Raw genomic sequence first — 17,974 nt, 5'->3', positions numbered from 1 at the left:
TTCCCATTTTAGGAAAGCTAGTGATTAAAGACAACACAAGCCCTATTGTTTTGCGTACTCGTCATATTCAGATCGAAAATGATGGAGAGTTGTATATTGGCAGTGAGACCTGTCCTTTCCGGAGCAACCTGACCATCATCTTATATGGACGGTATGTAATTAAAAAGCCATCATCCCATAATTTTGGAGATTAACCCTGCAAGGCAATAAAAAAGAAAAAGATGACTCTCCTTATATATGCCTGCCCAAGACCTTAGATCTGTTGGAGGAGCCCTTCTCCGCATCCCACCAATGCAACATATATGCTATGATGGGACAAGGGAGAGGGCCTTCTCTGTGGTGGCACCCCGACTGTGGAATGCCCTCCCCATGGAGGCCCGATTGGCGCCAACATTGATTGCATTTCGACGCCAAGTAAAAACATGGCTTTTTAACAAAGCCTTTGATGGTTAAACTCACTGGCATATTGTTTTATGCTGTATGTTTTTATATGTACGCCGCTCTGAGACCTTAATGATATAGGATGGGATATAAATGTTTTAAATTAATTAATAAATAATAATAATAATAATAATAATAATAATAATAATAATAATATGATGATGATTTTGACAAATTGGCCTAGTGCAGTGCAATCTTATACATGACTCAGAGGGAAGTCCCATTGAGTTAAATGGAGCTTATGCCCAAATAAGTAAGTATAGGATTGCAGCCTAAGGTTGCTACGTTGGGTAGGGTGTGCATGTGTTTGAATGAAAAGTTATTGTACAGTGCTAGGATACTGAATTGTTTGTATAGCCTATGAAGAACTGCATTGCAAATCAGCTTCAGAGAATGGTGATAGGTGGAGATTTCCTAACTATGTCACTAGCAAAATGACCCTGTTGGTTTGCTTTAACCCCATAGCGCAGATGATGGCACCCTGCCAGACAGCTACTTTGGGCAGAAGTATATCGGGGTCATCAACGGTGGAACCCTGGAGATCCACGGGGAGAGGAAGCGATCCTGGACTTTCCTAAACTGGACTCTGAATCCAGGCGGCATGCAGGAAGGTGGCTACTACTTTGAACGAAGCTGGGGGCACCGTGGCATCATTGTCCATGTCATTGACCCGAAGACAGGAACGGTGATCCATTCTGATAGGTGAGTTTAGTTTTCTTGCTCTGTCCGTATTGTAATAGATAAAGACTTTTTTTTTTTAACCAAGGGCTGATTTGTTTATGATGAGAGTCTCTGTGCCTGTGCAGAGCTAGCTTTGAATCATCCTGGGGTTTTAGCCAGGAACTAGCACTCACCCTGCAAGGGAGGCTTTTCTCCAAAGGTGAGCACCATCCACTCCCACTCAGTTCTTTCCTAGCTGCTTCACTAGCACCAGCTAAGCAGAACACTAGTAATAGGAATCCTTGGTGTGTATTATCATGTGTGTTTACTGCATGTACATGTAGCAGATGGACATCCAGAGGCAAAGGCAGACCAATAAGATCAGGGCTTCATCTGCTGTGGCTCCCTCTCTCAGGAACGTAATTCCTAGGGAGGCTTACTTTGCTGACTGACTGACTGACTCCTGACAATCCAGAAGACTAAGGCAGACCTTCCAGGGGGGCGGGGGGTGATGGCTTTAGTGTATTGCTAGTTGCTTGGGCGATTGGTTTTAGGTTCTTTGTGTGTTAAACGATTTCCAGTTGAATGAGTGATTCTTGTAGTCAACTGCTTTGAGAGCCCAGTGAGGCTTAGTTTAAGTAGAAGATTGAATTGTGCATGCGTAGGATTGTGGCAGTCCATATAGGAAGGGTGTGTGTGTGTGCAAAAGTCAGTGCAGTTCCATGTTGCAGAGCATACACCAGGGATGAGGAATGTAGAGTCATCCAGATGTTAATAATAGTAATAATAATAATAAATTTATTTCTTACCTGCCTCTCCATTTTGATCAAGGCAGGGAACAGCAGTAAGTATCAAATACATAAAATACTGATTAAAACATAGTATACATTGTTAAAACATACTAAAAACATCCGAAAAGCATCCTAAAATTCCACTGGATAGGCCTGCTGGAAGAGATCAGTCTTTATGGCTTTCTTAAATGCTAAAAGACTGTTAAGTTGATGAATCTCCTCCGGCAGGCCATTCCTAGTGGACTACAACTCCCAACATCCCTCACTATTGGCTGTACTGGCTGGGAATGATAGGGGTTGTAGTCCGAGACATCTGGAGGTCACCAGGTTGGCGAAGACTGCTCTAACCACTACCCACGCTGGCTCCCATCACGCCATTGAAGGCACCTGGTTCCCAGGTGGTCTCCCTCTTCGGCTGACTCAAACTCAACCTACGTAGCTTCACTGAGGTTGCTGCCTCATGTGCCCTTCTGATACTTTGGCCCAGGGATGGGGAACGTGTGGCCCTCCAGATGTGTTTATACTACGCTGGCCAGGGATGATGGGAGATGTAGTCCAGCTACATCCAGAAGCGCATGCGTTCCCTAGCCCTGGCAAACATAATGACAAAAATAAAATGCCATTTTAATAGGAAAACGTTGTGTGTTTTTTAAACCTCCAGGATCCGCTGTTGCTCTAGACCAGGCTTAGCTGGGGTTCACTGCAGAAAAGAGCAGCTCGTGCCTTCTCACTTCTTGATTTCCAGCTGTGTATGCAGATGGGCGTGTGTGGCATTGTGTGCTGCCGCTGCTAATGTGCTCACCCTTCTTTCTTCAGGTTCGACACCTACAAACTCAAAGGCGAAAGCATCCGCCTCGTCCGGTATTTGAATGCCGTCAATGACAGCATGATCCTGTCGGTTGCAGTGAATGACGAAGGATCCAAGAACTTGGATGACTCAGCCAGGAAAGCCATGACCAGACTGGGCAGCAAACATTTCCTCCACCTTGGTTTTAGGTAGGAGCCTGCCCTGCCAGGGCTACCAACACAGAGGCCTTATTGTATACTTCTTGGATCGAAAAATCATTCCACTTCCCCCGCCCCCAAACAGCACAAATGTCTCCCACAGTGAAATAGTTTCCTCCTTGCCATGTGGAGTGCCCAGAAGCCAATTAGAGGGTTTACAAGGCACCCAATAGCTTGGCTGGGCATGTTTCATTCAGAATCGTGAGACTCTTCAGGGTTTGAGGACTCATTGAGGGAAAGACCATTGACCTGTATGCCGAAGGCCTCGGGTCTCGACCCTTGACATCTCCAGGTAGGGCTGGGAGCCCATGTTAGTCAGTGTAGGCCAGTCTTCCCCAACATGGTCCCCTCCAGATGTTTTGGACTTCAGCTCCCAGCATTCCTAATCCTTGGCCGTTCTCGCTAGAGCTGATGGAAGTTGAAGTTGAAACCATCTGGAAGGCACCAGGTTGAAGAAGGCTAGTGTAGGAAATATTGAGCTAATGGATCAATGTTACAGAACATTGCCTTTTAATATTGTCCAGTATATCAGGGGTGGACATACAGTAGATCTGTATCCCCTGGCAGATCTCTGGGTGATTTGTGGTAGATCTTCCAGGATCTTTAACTCCCAATGGTTCATCAAGAACAGCAACAAAATAATGCCCCCCCCATCCCAGTCTCCTAAACAATACTGCTGAAATGAAGGAGGCTTGGTGATAACCAGGAATGGGTTTTTGACTGGAAGGCCTGTGAGTTCCATTCAGTTCTAGTACTCAAAAAACAAATTCTGGAGCTCTGAATTCTTTAATTCCTGTTTTTTTTGGGGGGGGTGTATTTCTGATGATGGATCTTGGAGTTCTAGTAAAACAACAACAGTGCAGCGTGCTCAAAGAACCTGCTGACTACTGCAATATATGAAATTCATAGAGAAGGTGCATTGCTGTTGACAAACAGCATGCAAATTCTGTTTTTCCTTTAGCCCCTACAGTTTGTTCCTCTCCCTGTGAAGCTATGTCATTCCTCCAGCCTCAGCTATGGGCTTAAGTGAACCATTGATGAATCCTGCATAACTAGCAACCCACCAAATCTACCAGACATGCATTGTGGTCTGGCATTTACTTGACAAGTGTTCCTGTTTTTGCAGTCCCAGACAGACAACAATAATGGATGGTTATTCAAGCCACTGGCAGGCCTTATTATGGGATTGATGGTTTGGGTTTAGCTTGATGGACTGCAAATAGGGATGAGTAAATCAGTTTGTTTCCAGTCATTTCTCTGTGTGTTTGCCTATAATTCTGTCCCATTTTCACATTATTCTGTGATATATATATATATATATATATATATATATATATATATATATATATAATTTCCACACTGCCCAATAGCCGAAGCTCTCTGGGCGGTTCACAAAAATTAAAACCACAATAAAACAACCAACAGGTTAAAAGCACAATTACAAAATACAGTACAAAAAGCACAACTAGGATAAAACCACACAGCAAAATTGTTATAAGATTAAAAATACAGAGTTAAAACAGTAAGATTTAAATTTAAGTTAGAATTAAGTGTTTAAATATTGAGAGAATAAAAAGGTCTTCAGCTGGCTTTATTTATATATAAATAAAATAAATAAATAAATTCAGCTTTATTTATATATAAATAAAATAAATAAATATTTTATTTATATATATATATATAAATAAAAATCTGCATGGAAGTTCTCATTTAAATAAGTATTTTAAATTCTCTTTTCTCTCAGACTGTGCATTTTTAAATGTTTTTTGATTTGGGATGGGGGGGGTCAAAGTTAGTTTGGTTCACATTTTAATATGAACACACCAAATTCAAACTGACTTCTCACTTCCTGAACCAATATGTAGTCCGGAATGCAAATATTTGTTGCTTTTCCGAATTTTGCAGTGCAAAATCCAATCTAAGAATGCATACAAACAGATGTGCATCAGGGAAAATGGTGCAGAAAAAGGTATCTCTTGGGGGTAACGCTTGGGGGAAATACATATATTAGGGAAAACTGCATACACATTTTTGCATGGACTTTTTAAAACAGCATTTGCAAACTGATATGGAAAAGGGATGGAACGAACTTGGCTTTGGAAAAAAAACAACGGCAATGTTAGAAAGCGAAATAGATACAATGATCTGTCTCTAATTTTGATAAGCGTTTTGAGCCAAGAATTTCTTGGACCATTCAGGAAATGTGAATGCCAGTGGATAACTCAGGGTCTGGTCTTCACCTTAGTCCAAGAGGTGCAAATTAGGGGTGTGCTCCACTCCGTGATGGATCCCCAGATCTGAAGCGGAGTGGGACGATCCGGACCGCCGAAGCCCAGTTCCGGAGCAGATCGGAGGAGGTCCGGATCGGCCCGAAGCAGTTCAGAACAGTCCGAAGCAATTTGTACCATTCCAAAGCTTCGGAGCCAGGTAAGGGGGGAGGAGGGCTTATTCAACCCCCATTTTGTCCCCCCTTCCCCCTTCCCTGCCTCCGCCGTCCGCCACAGAGGCAAGTAAGTGGGGAAGGGGGGCAAAATGGGGCCCAAATCTCGATCCGGACCTCCGGATCTCACTCCGGATCCAGTTCCAGAGTGGATCAGGGGAGGTCCAGATTGACCCAAAGCGGTTCGGGCCCAATCCGGAAGGTCCGGGATCGAAGTGGTTCGGATAGGGGGTGCACAGCCCTAGTTCAAATCATGTACCTCCATATCAGAATTTTCAAAAATAGAAGTCCTGAAGCATCTCTAGTTACAAGTTGCTCTTGAGCTGGGCCTGTACATCTTGGCTTTGAAAACATATTTTATTCTGGCAGGAGTTTCTCTTTCAATGGTAACTGTCTTGTGGCACCTTTTTAAGATTTATTATGCATCAAAGCTCATCAGATGTGTCTTTCATTGGGGCTGGGTTCGAAAGATAATCACCCAACACTCCATCCAACTCCTGCCGTCAGCGAGAACTTTGCCCTCAAGGAGAACTAGGTTTTTAAAATTATTATTATTCTGGCACCTTGAAACAACTGTGTTGCATAACAGACAGGGGGGGATAACCACCAGGAATCATTTGTTTTGTCAGCTGAGGACAACCTGTTTGTTTTTAAAGTTGCATTTGTGGGAGTGGTACAGTCAGCATAGAGAAAGTTTAAGAGCTCTGTATCCTTTCTGCCGTTATGTGCATGTCTGTGTGTGATTGGCTAGAATCTGGTTCACCTGTTGAGTTTCTGCCTGACATGCTACTCTTAAAGACAAATGAGTTGTGAGTGCGGGAAGAGCTGGCAACCTTAAGGATGAATTCTAGCACTAAAAATAAGGCAAATACAAACATAGGAAGTTGCCTTCTTCTGAGTCTAGCCCAGTATTGTCGACACTGACTGGCAGCAGTTCTATGGGGATTCAGGCAGGAATTTTTCCTGGCCTATGTAGACAAGCTGGGGATTGAACCTGGGACCCTCTGCCTGCAAAGCAGTTGCTCTACCACTGTGCTACAACCTAGTACGTCATCAGTGAATGATTTCGAATCTGCCTTATGGCTGGGACGAATAACACTGCACAGTCCACGAAGGACCGATTTCAGAAAATACGGACATCACTCTGCAATTGTAGGCATCTGGCATCAATCTAAACAGGACAACTTTGAAGAGCAGCAGAATTAAGATTTTATATGGTGACGGAAAGTACTATACACACCTCTCCTGAATACTGTGCCTCCATTAGTCTTTTAATTTTTAAAGAAATGTTTGAATCCCGGGTCGAATTCTGTCTGCCCTCCTGAATTCCCCACAATACATTTCTCATTTTGCGGTGTTGCATGTCATTAATTTGCAGTTGGGATGATCGCAAGAGCAGACCAGGGGCTTGTCTATACGGCTTGTTTACCCCGATCTAAATGCACATATTCACATTTCAGGACACATGATGCAGCCACCCATTTGCTGTAGGACTAGTTTCTTTATGCAATAATGCGCATATTTGCATTTGCGATTTACCACGATTTTTGGATCACATCTGAGTTTGCACCACATTATGGTTATGTGTCTTTCGGGGAGTTAAATCGTATTTTGACATGTGGGTGGAGCTTTGAGGGTAGGACAACGTGATTGGCCGATTTCCCAAATTCCCACCTATCAGCTGCCTCGTTCCTTCGCGCCATTTTTAGTTTGAATTCTCTGATTCTGCGGAGCTCCACAGAGAGAGCTTATTAAAACAAAGAGGAGGGAACGGGCGTCCTTCTCTGCTGCCTCGTTTCTCTCCCCCCGCTCCCGGTTTATCTGTTATCTGAATCTGCGGAGCTCCGTATATAGAACATTATAGCTTCCATCATCTCTACTCCATAGCATCATATATGCATATATGCACATGTGCGCATTTATAACTGCATATAAAATAATTCAGGAGATAAATCACTGTTGCTGCTGCAGTGTGATGCTTTTTACCTAGATTCGAATCAATGAAAATTCAAGTTTATATTTAATGAGGAGCAATCCCGTTGTTGTCAAACACATCAAACACTATAACATGAACCTTGTTGACTAAATTTGGTCTTAATATACTCTTGATGTGATTAGATGATGGTGTTTGATGTCTATGGGTCGGATTTTCATGCAATAACTGTTTAAATCTGGTTGGAAATGATTGTTAAGTACAATTTGAATGTTCTTGATATGTAATGAAATGCTACACTGATGTGATAGTTGATTGTTGTAGACTTGTATTAGTATTGGATTGTAAATAGTTATTCTAGTATAAATAAGTGTGCATAATTTTTGAATGACGATTTAATTCATTGGGTTTATTTTGTTTCTACGGTGGTCGCCTTTTGGGTTCCTTTTGTACTTTACCGTCGGCATTCCTCTGCTAACAAGTCCGATCCTACCTTTAGACAGGGTGACCATTCCTCTCTGTTGGAAGACAGAACTCTCCACCCTTCAACCCTCCCTACACCTTCTAAGCTAGCCTAACAGCCTTGGGTGCTGAGGAAGATGTGTTCCTACTACCAGTGTTGAAGTAGCATTCAACTTGCCAATCCACTTGGCTCCTGTATATGTGGAATGGTGTAGCCATGTTGTCTCTTGCCTTGGGCCAGAGCTGGCTGCTAATGTTCTTACTGATCTCCACACCTGTCTATCCCAAACAAGCCAAGAGACATTAAAAAACACACTCTATGTATTACTCACCTGAGCTTGAGTAGAATTCATAAGCATAACCCCCTAACTGTTCCAAGTTCCAAGAGACCTGGCAAACATAGATTCATCTGAGACCCATAAAAAAAACCCAATAACATTTTGCCAGTTAATCAATAAAATGCAACTCACTATAAATCCTCACTAATGCTCTCTTTCTGTTGTACTACCTCTGTTTGCCAAATCTTGATCCTTTTAAAGGCCATAGAGTGGAGGCGAAAGCCAAATACATATTCAGCTTCTTAGAAATATTTCTACAAAGCTCTGATTTTGTAACCTGACAAGCTCTTTATGGGTCTGACCTTCAAACCACTTTCTTCAGAGGAGTCCCATTCAAGTTTAACAAGCTATCTGGCCCAGGTTTGAAGACTTTGTACCTTTTCAGACAGTCCAGATTTATGCCAGTAAGGCATTTGCAAGGTTGAATTCCCAATTTAAAAGGGATAGCTGTGAGCTGAAGGAAATTAAGTGCATTAAGACTTTTGAACATCTTTGTTCTTTAGTTGGAGGGGGGAAATGAGGTGGAAAGAGAGCATTACTTTTATATCAGTTTTGGAGTATCTCATAAATCAAATTGGTTGCAAGGCTGTGAGATGAAAGGGACAAAACAAATTGTATTCAAAGAAGCTGCACGTATTTCATGAAAAAAAAATACAACAATGTTTTTCTTTGGCTTTCCAGGCATCCCTGGAGCTTTATTACAGTAAAAGGAAGCCCTTCTTCTTCTGTTGAAGACTACATAGAATACCAAGGTAATTCCATGGAAGTGGCAACTTGAAAATAGGGGGTTATAAATTAGCCATTGACTAGGTTTGCACAACACGATAACCCATATCCAAGGGTGGAGTATGGGTTCTCGATGAACCATGGGTTGTTCTTGAAATGTGGGTTATTGTGTCATCTGGAACCAGGTGCACTAACAAACCATGGTTTGTTAAGCACTAATAAACCATGGTTTGTTAAGCACTAACAACCCTTAGTTCACAACCCAACAACAAACTATGGGTTGTGTTCATGGGTTGTTAACGGGTAACAAAACATGGTTTATTAGTACAGATGGGTTCAGACAATACGATAACACACATTTCAACAACAGACCCCCATTCAACGACAATCATACTCAACCCTTGAGTGTGGGTTATTGTGTTGTCTGAACCCAGCCATTGGGCCCAGGATGTCTTCTATGCTTGTATGCATTGTTTTGGTTCAGAAACAATCTGAAATTGTGGTCTATGACAGCTTTCTCCAACCTGGTACTCACCAGATGTTTGGGACGACAAATCTCAGAATTCCACAATTGGCCATGTTGGGTGAGGCTGATGGGAGCTGAAGTCCTAAACATCTGGAGGGCGCTAGGCTGAGAAAGTTTGATCTGTGCTAGTCATGCCCACACTACCATTTTGAGTGTGGTCTTTGTAATATAGGTGTGTTGAACCTTTAGCCTTGTGAATTAAATCCAGCCCACTTTGGGTCCCAATACAGACCAATTTTATTTATTTATTTATTTATTTATTTATGGGTAGTTTACAAAAATCAAAACGATAAAGTACAATTTAAAGTATAAAACCTAAACCACAATGTTAAAGTACAACATAAAAAGTACACTATAAAAGTAGAACCAGAATAAAACGGAGCAGCAATACAGAGTTTTTAAAATACAGCATTAAACTACAGAGTTAAAACAGGAAAAGTTTATCAGATGACCACACACCCCTTTTCCCTGACTGCTGATTATTGAAGTTTGAAATGACTCTTTTAAGATTGAGTTCCTGGTCATCTACTGGTAGTTACTTCGGTTTAAGAGCTTTAAATGAATATATGTTGGTAGTTGTGGTGTTTTGGGTATCCTGGCCCACCCATTTCACTCACCATCGGAATGCGCTCTGCAAAAGCATCTGTAAAATTGAATTAGGCATTAGACATTAGGCGCCTCTTGTAATAGGTGTGTGTCTCCCTCTTCAAATGCAAATATACAAGTAGCACATGTGAGAACAGGCACTCACAGAAGACACAGGGCTTTAATGCCATTTGTGTTTTCCCCAGAGCAGACAGCAGACATTGTTATTGTGCGTTGTGAGTGCGCCCTCAATACCACACCGCACACAGAGCTGCTTTTCAAAATTCTTCCTCGCTCCTGGCTACCTTTGATGTGTCAAATTGTTTCTCTCCACCCTCCGCCAGAATCCAGCTATACGTTGTTATGAGTCTTTTAGATGTTCCTCAGGGATAAAACACCACTGCATTTCGAATGCTAGGAGAGTGCACTTTTCCCTGAAACACAGAGGTTTCCTTGAGGGGGGAAACAAATTTCCCTGCAAAAGCTAAGTGACAACTTTGGGTTTATTATCCAGAAAGGTGATTGGAAGAGTCCTCCTTGCACCCATATTGCCACATCCTTAAGAACCTCTTTAGGGCTTGCGACAGGTTATCCGGACTAAGGCAGGATCTACACTACTGCTTTAAAGCGCTTTATAACAGTTTTGACAACTGTTGAGGCCTAAGACACACTGCATATACAGTTTTCAAAACGTTTTCAAAGTGCTTTAAAGTGCTTTAAAAGCAGTAGTGAAGATCCCCTCTTATTCTGTAACTAGAACAAGAGGCAAAATGGATACTCACCATCTCCTCCACCCCTATTTTGCTGATTTGCAGACTCTCCCTTTCAACGGGGGAGTAAACATCCCATAATGGGTGCGGGGAATTGTGCCAAGTTGTAGCACTTGTGTTTGAAATTTTGCAGGTACTTACCAAATCTGCCCGAAATCTCCAAAGGAACACAAATGTTGAATGGATGACAGCCTGCCCATAACCACCCACAGATTGCTAGTAAGCTGTTGTACTTTTTTTTGTTTTTTGCAGGACGCAAAGGCTCAGCTGTGGCCAAAGTATTCAAACTTTTCCAAGCAGACAATGGAGAGCATTTTAATGTGTCTTCAACCAGTGAATGGGTTCAAGGTGAGGCCTTTTCTTTTCTGTTTTGGGCTACTTTGAAAACTGAGTCTGTGTGCAGGCAACTAAATAATACAGTCAGAAATCACACACACACACACATTAGTGGCAGAAATTGCAATTCCTGTAGAGGAGGAGTGGGGAAACCCTCCAGATATTTTATTTATTATTTTATTAATTTATTGCATGTATATCCTGCCATTTTTCCCCTCCAAGGAACCAAAGGCAGCATACATAACCCTCCTCCTCTCTATGTTATCTTCCCAACAGTCCTGTGAGGTAGGCTGGGCTGAGAGTCAATGACCGGCCCAAAGTCAAAGAAAAAATGGGGAGAGCAAAGCTCTGGTGCTATAAATCTATATTTTTATTCTTAAAATAGTTCTTCAATGTACTCAACACATTTTGGACATTGTCCTTCATCAGGAGTTGAAGAAGGAAACGGAGGAGGAGAAAAACACTAGACTGTAGTTTTACAAATCCAAGTAAAATAGTCAAAACAATGATAAATTATAAAAGAAACTCTTAGTTGTTGTTTCTTCAATGTACATATACAATGTACATATACATATACAATGTACATATACTAGGGATGTGCTCCGCTTCTCCTTGAACCGGAGAAGCAGGAGCGGAGCGGGGGCCTTCGCCTACCCTTAAGGCGGAGGCGAAGAGAGTCAGGGGGGCTGCGGATCGAGGCGAAGAGCATCGCCTCCATCCGGAGCTTCGCTTGAAGGTAAGTGGGGGGGGACTAATCTGGCGCTGATGGTGCCGCTATCCATGTGGCGGCAGCAGCGGCAGCACCAGGTAAGGGAGCAGGGAGGAGGGACGCTTACCTTCCTTCGTCGCCGGCTTCAATTGAGGCCCCGGTTGAAGCCGGAAGTGAAGGCCGAGGCCTCTTCCGGCTTCAACCGGGGCCTCAATTGAATCCCGCGACGGAGTAAGGTAAGGGGGCGGGGTGGGTGGGTGGGTGGTTTCTCTTGCGCCGCCGCCACCCGCCGCCGTCCATATAGTGACGGCGGCGAAGCTGGATCTCGCTCCGCGGAGCGGAGCGGGAGACGGGCGGCGCGGCGCAAAGAGGATCGGGCCCGATCCGGATTTTCTGGATTGGGCCACGAAGCGGATTGGGGGGGTCCGTGCACACCCCTAACATATACGATATACAACAAACTCTCTGTTGTTTCTCGAAAAATCCCCTCCTTCCGTCACCCAGTGGGTTTCCATGGCTGAGTGGGGACTAGAACCCGAACCTCCTGACTCTCAGTCCAACACCCTAACCACTACACCACACTGTTGCTGGATTACAATACCCATCATCCCAGATAATTGGTCAGGTTGGCAAAGGCTGAACTGGATTCTATCCGTGTTGTAAATCTGAGCTGTGCAGCTTGAATAAGGCCCTGCTTTCCCCTTCCTTCCTTCCTTCCTTCCTTCCTTCCTTCCACTCACCCCCCTCCAACTTCATGCACTTCACAACATCTCCAAATAGCAGCTGACAGGTCCAGAGGGAGAGCCAGGATATGGGCAGCTGCTGAAGAGGCAGTGTTTGCCACCAACATCTGTGAAGTACATTTTTGTCGCATTGGTTAAGGCTGTTAACCAATGTGAACACAAGAAAATTACCTTTTCTTGTGCTCACTGCCTTCCTTCTCCCCCCTCCCCTTCCAGATGTCGAATGGACCGAATGGCTGGAGAAGCCTCAAAAGGCCAAATCCAAACACGGAGAGAGACTTTCCGACTTCCGAGCTGCTCACCCAGGACTCTGCGATCACCCCGTCGACATCCAGGTATGACCGCCAAGGTGACTGACCGGGCCTCCCTATCGCTGCATCTGTTTCCCTTGACTCTGTTCCCTCTTTCCAGTTGGCATCCAATAATGGTGGGTTTAAGCTGATAGCTGGAAAATGAAAACACAAACAGTTTTATTACACCACAAGGGCTTCTTGATGGGCCTGCTCTTTTCTCACTGCTCACAGACATTTCCTAGATGGGTTCATTTGGAGCCGACTTGGTGGCAGATAAGATAGCATCCCTGCTTCTGATCCCAGGGCTGACTCCACAACTTCCTCTTTCAAGTTATTTTATTTATTGGTTATTGCATTTATGTCCCGTCTTTTTTTCCTCTTGCAAGGAACCCAAAGTGACTTACATGGTCCTCACCCATTGAGCTTCAGGTCTGAGTTGGGGACTAGAGACTGAGCGATTTATCACACCAGCATTATACTGTGCAATCACTGTGAATTGCGTGCAAAGGACTCCGAAGTTTTCCAGCTCATAATCTGCTTTTATTGTGAAGTACTCCCATGCATCCTGCTTTAATTGCGCTTCTTAACCAAAAGAAGTGCAAGATTTTGCTACTAGTTTGCGAGCGTATCATTTGTTGTTTTCCGAGCGGCCACTGGGGCGCAGGAGCAGGGTTTGAAGAAAAATTAAACAAATGCTTACATCTGCATAAGCTTTAAAGATAAAGACATCAAAATTGGCACAGTAATAGATATTAAGGAGAGCTTTAAGCATACCAGATTTGAAATGGATTGGGTCATCCGTTGATTTTTAATGATTTTTAAAATTTTCCCCCTTAAACCCATTTCCTGGTATGCAAAGGATCTAGCCGCCAGGTAGCAACAACAGAGACAGCTTAGCGCTGTAGGGGATAATTCGAGGGAAACAGGTTCGTGGGATGAAGCTCTGAATCTCCCAAGTCCCAGTCCAACACCCTAACCACTGCACCACATTGTCTCCCAAAGCTACTTCACTTGCCCGCTCAGCCTAGCAGTCCTCTTTCCACTATGCACACATGACATCATGTGTCTCCTGACCCTTCCACGTGGAGGACTATAAGAGATATTTCTGCCATCTTTACTTCTCTGTTTTGAAGGAGGGCGGGGGATCAGTTACAAGTGTACAGGTCTTCTTGCAAAGGGGACCTCGCTGTTGTTGTTTAAAACATCCCACATGCATCTCAGTCAACTCTACAACAGTCCTGTAAGGTAGAGCAACATTATTAATGACTCCATATTTCAGATGAGGAGGGTTGAGGTCAGAAGAGAGAGATCTGCTGAAGTCCACCTAGTGAATTTCTGCGCAAAGCAAGATGTGAACCATGGGGTAAAATCCAAGACAACAGATAATGGCCTTCTATTGTAGAGGTGCCATTTCTGTTCCCCAAAGCATAATATAGAGAAAGGTGAATGGACAAGTGATGGGTCTAGGAATGGAAGGAGTAGGGACGCTCAAGTTCCCAATGGGTAGAATCCAACTAAATTCCTACTTTGAGTAGACTCATTGAAATGAATGGGACATAAATTAGTCATAATTAACTTAAGTACCATTCATTTCAATGGTTCTGCTCCAAGAAGGACTTAGGTTGCATTTTACCCATGGATTCCTCATCTTACACTTTTAGTGAGCAATCCTATGTATGTCTACTCAGATGTAAGGATTATAGCAGTTATAGATAAGCCCCAGCCCAGTAACTAAGTCTTATGAGAAGCATTTCAGCCTTTAGAATGGGGGAAAAGGCTGCACAAAAGCCCAGACAATCAATGATTGGGACCCCAGTGACCGGATCCCAGAGAGGCCAGATTTGGGACACGATACTGAAGGTTTGCACCCCTTGTCTAATTGAATTGCAGGCACTATTAGGGTGACCATATGAAAAGGAGGACAGGGCTCCTGTATCTTTAACAGTTGTATTGAAAAGGAAGTTTCAGCAGGTGTCATTTGTATATACGGGGAACCTGGTGAAATTTCCTCTTCATCACAACAGTTAAAGCTGCAGGTGCCCTGCCCTCTTTTAAATCTGGTCACTCTAGTATAGCTGCTGCAGCTTTAACTATTGTGATAAAGAGGGAATTTCACCAGGTTCTCCATATATATAAACGACACCTGCTGAAATTCCCTTTTCTATGCAACTGTTAAAGATACAAGAGTCCTGTCCTCCTTTTCATATGGTCACCCTAGGCACGATGCCAACCTTCCCCCATCTGATGCCCTCCAGATGTAAAGGAATACAACTCCCATGTTGACTGTGGGTGATGGGCATTGTAGTCCAACCTGCCTAGAGGGTGCCAGGTTGGGAAAGATCGCCCTGTTCTATGCCAGCCATTTTGTTATGTTACGACTCTGGAAATCTGGGCTGATTCCTTTCAGTGCATCAGTACTTTTAAAACAAGTAGAGGCATGAGAACGAGAAAAGTTTTTTTGTGGAACTCTGAAAAGAAGGCCATGAAAAGAAAGCCTTGATATAAGTTCTTGCCTCTTCTCATATATCCTGACTGTTAGAGCAGTGCGACGGTGGAATCAGTTAACTAGGGAGGTTGTGGGCTCTCCCACACTAGAGGCATTCAAGAGGCAGCTGGAAAACCATCTGTCAGGGATGCTTTAGGGTGGATTCCTGCATTGAGCAGGGGGTTGGACTAGATGGCCTTGTAGGACCCTTCCAACTCTGCTATTCTATGATTCTATGATCCTATTTTAAGGCTGTAGTTTCTTGTGACAGCAAGACATCTGTTTTCTTTGTCTCACAGGTGTTGCTGAGCATCAGGTTTTATAAACACTTGATTATTTACTCAGTTTGCGTTTCTTTTCTCATCCAAGGCAGTCACACTTGCAGGAGCTCAGCTGACCACCGAGATCCTCTTCAAAAGCGGCCGTGATTACAGGTTCTTTTGTCGCGGCCCAGAACAGACCGGTGGAGGTTGCCATAACTACAGAGTGCGGTTCTTATGTGGCAGACCTGGTATGTGACTCATTTTTGAAAGTTAGGAAGAGGGGTATGATTGAGAGAGGGAAATCTATTCTGAAGTTTGTTTCTACTGATCTATTTATTGTAAAGGAAGCTGGATTTTACCTCAGAGTTATAAATACCACCTTAATGAAGGGCTTTGCGTCAGTCTGAAGCATATTTAATTCTATGGTGTATGTCTGTCACTCTGAGTCTTTCTATTTCTGCTTCCCATTCTCCACACCAAGTTGCTAGTCCTTCGCGCACAGCTCCCAGCAATTCAGTCATAAAGCATTTAGCAGTTTATCATCTCTAAAAGGACGCAGGAACACATAGACGTGCAGTCTCAGTGGTGTAGGCTACACATACAGCAGAATGAGGTGATAGGTTCATAAGATGGCAGAGCGGGCCATACGACTTCAGGTGGATTGTCATATTTTGGTAGGATCTACACTATTGCTTTAAAAAGGTTTATAACAGTAGTGACAACTGTTGGGGCTCAAGACACACTCCAGATACAGTCTTCAAAACATTTTCAAAGTGTCATATCCTGCTTGGTGTAGATCTAGCCTTTGTTGGGATAAGGGGAGCATTTGCAAAACTCCCTGAAAGCAGAAAGCTAACACAGCAAGGAGAGGGCTAGGTTAGATGTGAACAGAGTGCTGGACTAGATGGACCTTTGGTCTGATCCAGGATGGTACTTCTTATGTTCTTATGAATTGTTTGACAGGGCGTGTGAAACCTCTCCCCTTCCTCAAGCATTTGAAGAAGCAGAAGGGTTACTTCTTTGGGGAAATATTCTCTGCCCACCAATGTTGGAGAAGCAATGCTTTAGGAAAGGAACCATTTCCCTTTGCAGCCGTTCATTCTACAGCAAACCAATCATGCAATGCAATTGTTCTACCCTTCGTTTTGGGGCGGCGCAAGGCGTCCGTTTGGTTGATTAGTGCAAAAAAAAAAATTAAAACCACACCTCATTAATTTGAGGGCCGCTTCAGTGGCGGCCTCAAATAACAACTCCGAGTGACCATAAAAACTAGCACTGAGAGGGTGTGGTGCAGCCAAGCCACCAAGAGCTGCATTTTAAATTTAGTGAAGTTTTAGTGGAAAAAGACACTTTCCAGTAAATAATGAATGGGGCCTATTTTGTTTTTCTGGTTTGATTTTGCAATCCCAAAAAGCCAGGCCCGGCAACATGGCTGGAAGAACTGGTTCATATTTCCCTTGTAACTGCTTGCTTTTGTTGATGTGAAACATAGCCGATTGGGCAGGGATGGGCAGAAAGTAGATCTCCAGATGTTTGGGACTTCAACTCCCAGCATTCCAGATCCTAGGCTATGCTGGCAGGGGCTTCTGGGAAGTGAAGTCCCAAAAATCTAGAGATCTACCTTCAGCCCACCCCCTGCAGTTCAGTTAAATCAGGGGCATGCGACCTGTGGCCCTCCAGATGTTTTATCCTTCACCTTCCAATACTCACCCGTCTCTTCACCTTCAATTATTGTCTTTGGTTGGCTTTCCAGTGAGACCCAAGCTTACAGTGACTGTCGACACCAATGTGAACAGTACCATCTTGAGATTGGCAGACAATGTGCAGTCATGGAAGGTTGGAGATAAGATTGTTGTGGCCAGTACGGATTATTCCATGTATCAGGCAGAAGAATTCCAAATTTTGCCATGCAGAGCCTGTGGACCCAATGAAGTCAAAGTGGCAGGTAGGACTCCATCTTTTGGGATTCATGCTTTTGGTGTCAAAGTGGCTAAGCAGGTATGAATGAGAGCCCAAGTTACGTGTGCCTCTTTTGAGGACAGTGTTGTTAAATAATTAACCTCATGCCTGAAAACCAGTGAACCATTATAGGTCCTATAGCTTTGGGTCTTAAAAAGGGAATGGCCCTGTTCGGACAACATGCTAAGCCATGATGGTTAAGTGTTTTGTGATAACCATGATGGCTTAGCATGGGGAATGGCATTTTCCCTAAACATGGTGGCTCCATAACCATGTTTTAACTGTGCTCACTAAACACTTGCTGCAAAAGGGTTAGCGGCCCTAACCATGGCTTAATGTGTTGTCTGAACAGGCCCAGTGGGGGTTGGGGAGAAGTTGAAATGTTGGGTTTAAAAATAAGATTGGTGAAAGTGAAGCAAAGGGAACAAGGATGAAAGAAAGAAAGAAAGAAAGATCATGAGTATTGCAGCCCTCTAAATAAGCCTACAAAAGTTACTAGGCTCTGAACA

General features: G+C 43.6%; 1 protein-coding gene across 1 annotated transcript in view; it reads left to right on the top strand.

Annotated features, from left to right (window-relative positions):
- CEMIP (cell migration inducing hyaluronidase 1) overlaps positions 1-17,974 on the top strand; it is an 83,832-nt gene that overhangs the window by 18,840 nt on the left and 47,018 nt on the right. Inside the window, exons 4-11 of the mRNA XM_063142550.1 lie at positions 13-151; positions 907-1,143; positions 2,709-2,888; positions 8,752-8,822; positions 10,930-11,025; positions 12,682-12,800; positions 15,613-15,754; positions 17,260-17,451. Of these exons, the coding sequence (XP_062998620.1) occupies positions 13-151; positions 907-1,143; positions 2,709-2,888; positions 8,752-8,822; positions 10,930-11,025; positions 12,682-12,800; positions 15,613-15,754; positions 17,260-17,451 (1,176 nt within the window). The remainder of the gene's footprint in view (positions 1-12; positions 152-906; positions 1,144-2,708; positions 2,889-8,751; positions 8,823-10,929; positions 11,026-12,681; positions 12,801-15,612; positions 15,755-17,259; positions 17,452-17,974) is intronic.

The sequence above is a fragment of the Elgaria multicarinata genome, chromosome 16, assembly GCF_023053635.1.
Source record: "Elgaria multicarinata webbii isolate HBS135686 ecotype San Diego chromosome 16, rElgMul1.1.pri, whole genome shotgun sequence".
In the NCBI taxonomy this organism is placed as follows: Eukaryota; Metazoa; Chordata; class Lepidosauria; order Squamata; family Anguidae; genus Elgaria; species Elgaria multicarinata.
Note: the sequence above shows the minus strand (reverse complement) of the source record. Positions and strands in the feature narration are given on the sequence as shown.